The sequence below is a fragment of the Macrosteles quadrilineatus genome, unplaced genomic scaffold (genome assembly GCF_028750875.1).
Source record: "Macrosteles quadrilineatus isolate MER2022 unplaced genomic scaffold, UCM_ALF_1.0 Scaffold_4__1_contigs__length_99947679, whole genome shotgun sequence".
NCBI lineage: Eukaryota > Metazoa > Arthropoda > Insecta > Hemiptera > Cicadellidae > Macrosteles > Macrosteles quadrilineatus.
The window spans coordinates 14,991,624-14,999,450 of NW_026542597.1; the positions used below are offsets into that span (position 1 = coordinate 14,991,624).

Sequence of the window (7,827 nt, forward strand, 5' to 3'; positions counted from 1 at the left end):
TAATTCAGGTTTCAGCTGATTTTTTGGTGGCAGTTTAGCAGGTTGTCACGTCCAGCTGATTCCTCAGCCAGATTCAGATTTCACTTTGCTATTTTGCTGGCGAGTGGTGGCCATGCGCGCTGCGTCCACAACACTTCTGTTATAGGCAAATTTATGTTGAATTTGTTGTGAGCATTTTGGTCTTTTGACCTTAAAAGCCTGGAAATGGTTTGTATTATATTCTTTTAAACTCCGATGTTACATTTTCTTTGTTGTTCCTATCGTTAGAAACAATTTTGCTTTCCATACCTTTGTGTTATGTTCTAGTATTACATTTCTAGCCTCACTTCCTACTTGGCTTCAAATTTATTTACCTTGTTTCAGCATAAATTGAAACTATCACAGCGAGATAAAGTTAAAAAATTCATAGCGTTTACTCAAACTGGAGAACAAACTGCAATATATTGCCTTTCACAAAATGAATGGAAACTGGAGCTGGCTTCAGACAACTATTTTCAAAATCCAGATGTGTACTACAAAGAGCCAAAGGTTACAGTTGACAGGAAAAAACTGGAACTCTTGTTTTCTAAATATAAAGGTCAGTAATAAGCCATGGACAGTAGAATTAGTTTGTTCTTTACACATAAGCTTAACCTAACCTAGCCTATAATTCGCTCAAGTCAATGCTCTACATTTGACCACTAGGTTATGAGCAATCTGTTTTATTTGATTTAGTCTGTTAGGCTGCACTTTACTTTACGTCCTACACTCATTCAAATGAAACAACCAAATGTAAATATAAATTTATCGATTGTTTCATTCGATGTATCGTTTGGTTAGTTAGGTTAGGTTAACCTTACCTGACTAACGAAATGATATATCGAATAATCGATATAGGCCTATCGATCGATATTTTCAGTCTAATTAGTGTAGGACATAAAGTTAAGTGCAGCCGTCTGTTATGGATGATCAATGGTTTAAGAATCCTAAACTCCTGCATGCCAATAGGCCTAGAAGTTAAGTGAAACAATTCACTGAATAAACTTACGTAGGCCATGGCGATGTTGCTTTGCAACCTAGCCTAATCTTGTACTCTCCTAATCGAACTTCCGAGATGCTGATAGGTACTTTAAGAGTGATTTGTGACTTAAGTTAGTTATCGCCTCCAAAAAAGTTAAAATCATCTTTGTCAATGCAGTAACTTAGACTTGTCTTAAAAGTCACGTAATAAGAATTCAATTGAGTTTTATAGGTTAGGTTTAGCCCTAAGCTGGTTGCTTCATAGGCATAATTACCATAATTACCATCCTCTTGACCGTTGACCATTTCTGGATAGGTCGCGTTAGGCATAGGTTAGGCATAGGCCTAAACCTCGGTATGTCATCATAACCTAGCTTCTACACAAAGATTTCAGCGTTTATATTATGCTTACAAACAGTCTTTAGTTACCAAACTATTATAATTATCTTTAGTTATTAGTGTTTTATGGTAAGCCTAACTTAGTTGTGGACCCCTTACAAAAACTCTTAAGTTACGCCTACCACAACTTAAGTAACTTAGTACCTACCCTAATAAATTTAGTAGTAGGAAATTATAGGCCGACAAACTCTTGAAATTCACCCTTAAGTCAACTAGGTTTAAGTTAACTTAATAAACATGTCTTAAAACAAACAAAACACTTTGAGTATAAGTGTGTTTTTATTTGTTTATATAAAGGCCTGATGGTGGCATTTTTACTTGAGGAATCAAAAGAGGAAGTAACTAAACACTTTCAGGGAAAGCCGTCCAAATTCATGTGTTGTGGATGTGCAGGGAATCGAACCCATCCCTCCCCTCCCCTACTGAAGTCTGAAACGTTAACCTTGAAGCTAGCAATTTAAATTGCATTACAATAAGCTTTATCTCATTTAGATCGGAAAATACAGTTTTCGGTCACCTTAAGTTACTTGGTCTGTTATCAGCTGTAACTTACTTCTTTTGCTTGGCAGCTCGGATAAATGTTTAATCTCCATACTGGCGCACATACATTCATATGATTCCACAAGATGGACCAGAACCACTGGCAAAAATATATGTGTTTTTTCACACAAAATGTTTGTTGTCTGCTTAACGATTATATCATGTAAGAAATATTAAACCTAAAATAGCCTAGTTCCGAGCTTGTAGGGAAAGCCCCTATGCAAGCGCAGAGACAAATGACTTTTAAATGGTTTCGCACAGTTAACATCGAAAATGCAGCCAGTACGACTTGCCAAACTAGGGCAAAGGTTTAGGCTATCAAAATATCTGTAATGGGCTGCCGTTTAATCAGTTATGGTGTATAGATTCATACTTTAACCCTCGGGCGTTCGCACCTGATCAAATTGATACAGCGGTTTCCTTTATTGCCACCATTTTGTAGTAAGCGGCCCAACCCTTACCCTCTCCCTAACTGATAGTCTCTCCTACCTAATAACTTATTGATCAGTGATGTACGGTACCGGTTAACTGGTTTTGTCGGGTAAACACTTGCCTCTCCCAAGGTCATTGTACCACTTTGATACTGTGCGACCCTGCCAGTTTTACAAGCTTTTTAAAGATAGGAATTTCAATATTTTTAAGATTGAAATTAAACTATTTAGTATTTTTTTAAAGACTATTTTCATACATGTAGGCTACTGCTGTTTAGTTACAATGAATTGTTCAAATGTGGGCTATCAATGGTTTTTTATTATTTTACAAACTTTGTATTATTTTGATACGTTGCGACCTTTCCCGTTATCGGTAAAACACATGATGCAAGGTTTTCTATATACATTTAAAAAAAAAAGGTTCATTATTGATTAGGAAGCTATTAAATGGTATCCATATACACTCAAAAGTATTTGGTTCTCAGGTATTTACTGTTGCTTACTAGCCTTTTATTTAATTTAACACAAAAAAAAAATCAATCTGATATAGTGCGACTAGTACCGATAACGTAAATTTTTAGGTGCGACCACCGGAGGGTTAAGTACTAATGGAAATATTCCTTCAATTTTGTAGACACAAAATATATGTTGTATGGAAATATAATGTTCCATACAATAATTGAAAAAAATTTGAATAAAATAATGGAGCCATTCTGGTTATTGTTATTGTTTTTGAATAATCTGCAGTACCTACCTATTAAAAATAGTTAGTTTTTAATAAATTTCCATTTTGTTGATAAACAAATAGTTATTTAAGTAATAAAACAATTTTAACCCCTTTAGATCCGGCAGAGCCAGACAAGATGACTGCGGAAGGTATTATGAAGTTTCTTGATGATTTAAATCTCAGTCCGGAATCCAAATTAGTGCTAATAATAGCATGGAAGTTTCGAGCTGCTGCTCAATGTGAGTTTTCACGAGAAGAGTTCATGACAGGAATGACAGAGCTATGGTAAGTTACCTTTATGATTAAAAAAACACAGAGGATACGCGTCCGGTAACCAGACGTGGATTAGGCGTCCGGTAGTGACGTCACCGGGTTGTGGGGTCCCGGAACGCCATTACCACAACGATACGATGTTCGGCCAGCGTTGTTCGTGGTGTAGTGGATAGAGTGCTCGGCTGATATCCAAGAGGTCCCTGGTTCGAAACCCATCGGTTTCTTTAACTTTTGGTCACAGATTTTGCTTTGAATGTAATTTCTTCTTAACTGTACATCTTTTGTTAGAATTTTTGGCATTTATAATTTTATGTTATGAAGAGAATTGAACCTTCATTTGATTTTTTTCACTATCAGCAAGTTTGGTTGGTTAGGTTAGGTTATGACAGTAACTGCCTGACGCCTAATCCACGTCCGGTTACCGGACGCGTATCCTCTGCGTTTAAAAAATCAAAATGCTACAACGGTTTATGTGTGTTATAGGTTAGGCCTATACTGGTAAGAAGAAAAGCTAATATTTTCATTGTCCTGATGGCGCCCCTCAGTGAATTTGTTAAGTAGGGTATTGTTTCTAAAGTATGTAATAATGGTTTCATGAACTGTGATATAATAGTCTTTCATAATAATGTTATTTCTGTGAACTTTATTTAAAAATTTATTGTTATTTAGTTTTAAGCTGTATCTTACTGCCAATTTTAGCCTTAATTATTTTGTTATAGGCACTTACCCAACTTGTTTGCTTAACTATAAACAGTATTATTATCATCATTATCAATACATCTCAAATACTTTTGTACAAAAACCCAGTATTATTAGTTTATTAGTATAGCATGTTCATCTATTTACACTTGACTCTGTACATTGTACTTTGAATTGTATATTATCTCCATTGACCTGGCCTATTGTATGACATGTATACTTAATGGCAATAAACTATTTGAATTTGAATTTGAATTTGAAATTGAATTTGTCTCTTTCACACTGAATACCAATGGGCTAACTTAACCAATAAAGTCGGGACCACGAAGGTTTGCAGTGGAGGGAGGAGCCTATTTACCACGTGACTTCGAAGGAGCCAATAAGGACAGTGCGGTGTTACCAAATCTAATAATACCAGCTGATTTGAAAATATTGTTTAGTATTTTAATTAGTGTCGTCAACGGGCGATATGGCAATGTCGAACTAGCCTTGTCTTGTGATTGGCTGCTGCCAATCTAAAGACTATCTAAATTTAAATGGTGTTACTGTAGTTATAGTGTATTTCCCTCCAACTGTAAATGAGCTAATTGCTTCTCTAACCCTTTTTTTTCTCCTTTGACTATCCGTCCTTTACTGTGTTCAGACACACTTTATGCACATAAGGAAGTATAAATATTTCATGGATTCAGATGCATTCCCAGACTGTATAAGTTCTTACATTAAATCTGTAAATAATGGTTAGTAAGTTTCAATTCCACATTACACAGCTCACTGTTTTTTTTTTTTACAGTTTTTAGCAGAAGTTACTGTAAATGTTTCACTATTTAGAGTGTTTTTTCATTGTTATAGCTCATGTTCTAAAAATTACCTCTGTTCTACAGTTGTGACAGTGTAGAGAAGCTGAAGTGTCGATTGCCCTCCCTGGAAAACGAGCTCAAAGACCAGAACAAGTTTAAGGACTTTTACCACTTTACGTTTAACTACGCCAAGAACCCAAATCAGAAGGGTTTAGACCTCGACATGGCCATTACCTACTGGAATATTGTACTTAGAGGCAAATTCCGTTTTTTGGATCTCTGGTGCCAGTTTCTTCAGGTAGGTCTAGGTTATTTTTTAATAGAGGTTTGCAGCCTCTTTTAACTTTGCAAAATCCCGTCCACATGGGCCACTAGTCTGTGTGGAACATATAAAGCACAGTAAGAAGTGAGACTGTACCGTACAATAGTTACAGGAATGAAATGAACTGATAAATAATAGTGGCAGCACCGGGACATGCAAAGTTCAACACTGCCCCCCTCGTCATCATGATTTCAAGATTTTTATTTGTCGTCAGGCATATACAATGATGCATTTGACATTGTCAGATATCATCTAAACAACGCTCAAGGTGGAGAGGACCTGTACAATAGGAATTAGTTCTTGCAGTTTGTACTTTCCTTGCTCGTCATAAGTATATTTTCGGCATAACATACTAGAGCTGAAAGCGCACTCGTCCCACAAGTGTGTTTATTCTTTACCTTAATTCTCTATGATAATACTAATCGAGTTAAACAAGGCATCTTACTCACACCTTACTACATTACAGATTGAAATTGAAATTGGTTGTTTAACCCTTCCCCAGCGTTGGACGATACGTCAACGACTATTCATTTGTGAGTGTTGGACCGATATAGGCCTATATGCAACTCAATCTGAAGGTCACAAGCGTACGACGAATATATACATACAAACATGTTAACGTCATTTATGTATTTTAAATTTGTTTCTTTGCTGCCAACAGTTACCTTCGGCCATTAATCAATAATCAATAGGCCTATAATTGTTGCAATAGCTAACTGTTTTGAATTTTTGTGGTAAATTTCTAATTGATGGGTTAATCACTGATCTCGTAACATCTGGTTGTCTACAAAACCGGCCGCCGAGTCATCCTCATGTTATTGTTTTGCGCAGACTGTTTACATGTTTTGAGGAAGTAAATCTAGTAAGATAAGATTAGTGGATTATTCAGTGCTTTGGAATGTGTTGTGTTGTTTATTGAAAATGACGTTTAGATTGAATGATCCAAATCAATATTTTTATTGTATTATGATTAGATAAGTCTGTTTTGTCTGTTGGTAATAATAAACAATTACCAAGTAGGCTTACAACAAATTCCTGGTAAGTACCAACAATTACCAGGTATTGTTCATAATTATCATGCAGGGCCGTCCCTAGGGTTTGCGGCGCCCGGGACAAATGTGGTCGTGGTGCCCCCCCCCCCGCCCCCCCCCCACAGTAGTCGCATTCGCATATTTTAATACTATGTTAATACGGGATGGACAGGATTGAATTTATAGTTCGGGGCGGGATTTTTTCCTGTGCATAAACGACAGTCTTGAGTATTGCAGTTACCAAAAAAGACAAACAAAATTAATTTTTAACATTTGTGGCACTGATCTATCAAAACCAAAAAAGGGTAAAAATTTACAGGTAGGCCTATAGAAAATTGTGACTTGCGGTCGAAATGTCTCGCGGTCACAGCGTGATCGTCGGTATGACTCGCGGTCACGGCGGAATCGTTGGTGTGACTCGCGGTCACGGCGGAATCGTCGGTGTGACTCGCGGTCACAGCGGAATCGTCGGTATGACTCGCGGTCACGGCGGAATCGTCGGTATGACTCGCGGTCATGGCGGAATCGTTGGTATATACGACTCGCGGTCACGGTGAAATCGTCGGTATGACTCGCGGTCACGGTGAAATCGTTGGTATGACTCGCGGTCACGGCGCGATCGTCCAAATGACTTGCGGTCACGGTGCGATCGTCAAAATGACTTCGGCTCCTGCGTTCGTGGAATTACCGTGAACATCTCTCGCGATAGCAGCGTCATTTTCACTCGCGAAGCGTCAAAATTGCCGATGATGGGATCAAATCCCGTCCCGATAAATTCCAGAATCAAATTAAATCCCGTCTTGAAAATCGGGAATATTTTTTTCCCGAAATTTCGGGACCCGTGCGTTGATACCAGTAGCCGCCGCGCGGCGCCCCCTTAGCCGCAGCGCCCCCCCAGCCGCGGCGCCCGGGGCAGCTTGCCCCGGTTGCCCCCCCCTTCGGACGGCCCTGTTATCATGGTAAACAAAGTAAAAGGTTTGATATGTTTCATAATTTGATTAGTTTTACTCAGTTATGGAAGTTCTAAAAGAATATTTCAACATAATCATCCTACCTTTAGTGTTTGAGCTTCATAAAATAATCAATACCTAGAACCATAGTCAAAGCCTGAACTAAACTTGGTCCATATTGTTGCAGGAACATCACAAAAGATCAATACCAAAAGACACCTGGAACCTGTTGTTGGACTTTGCCATGGTCATCAACGACGACATGTCCAATTACGACGAGGAGGGCGCGTGGCCGGTGCTGATAGATGACTTTGTCGAGTGGGCGCAGCCGCAGGTCAGCCGCAACGAACCTCACAGCACGCAAGTCTAGTGCGACGAACAGACTCACCAAGTGATGTGTACATAAGCGCCTAGGTTAAAAGCTGTCGTTTTTTCATCGCCCTTTGTGTGTACTAGTGTCACTAAACACTTTTTTTAACAAATTTATTTGTACATCTTTTGTTGTATAACTCGGCTGTTTTGTTAAATCGAGTGTTACATGCAAAGGTTGTTGGACAGTTATTTATTTCGTTGAGGACGGTCGCGTCTTCAGTGATCATTCCTAAGTAAATATACATTTATAGATTGCATTTTTATTAAAATATTAAAACCTTGTTTTA

The 7,827-nt window shown here is 38.1% G+C and overlaps 1 protein-coding gene across 1 annotated transcript; it reads left to right on the plus strand.

The window, feature by feature from the left end:
* Positions 1–99: 99 nt before the first annotated feature.
* Positions 100–7,827, plus strand: LOC128991397 (DCN1-like protein 1). Its single transcript, XM_054414227.1, has 5 exons — positions 100–207; positions 364–577; positions 3,213–3,381; positions 4,950–5,163; positions 7,356–7,827. Exons 1-5 carry the CDS (start codon positions 205–207, stop codon positions 7,536–7,538), a joined length of 783 nt encoding a protein of 260 aa, XP_054270202.1. The 5' UTR covers positions 100–204; the 3' UTR covers positions 7,539–7,827.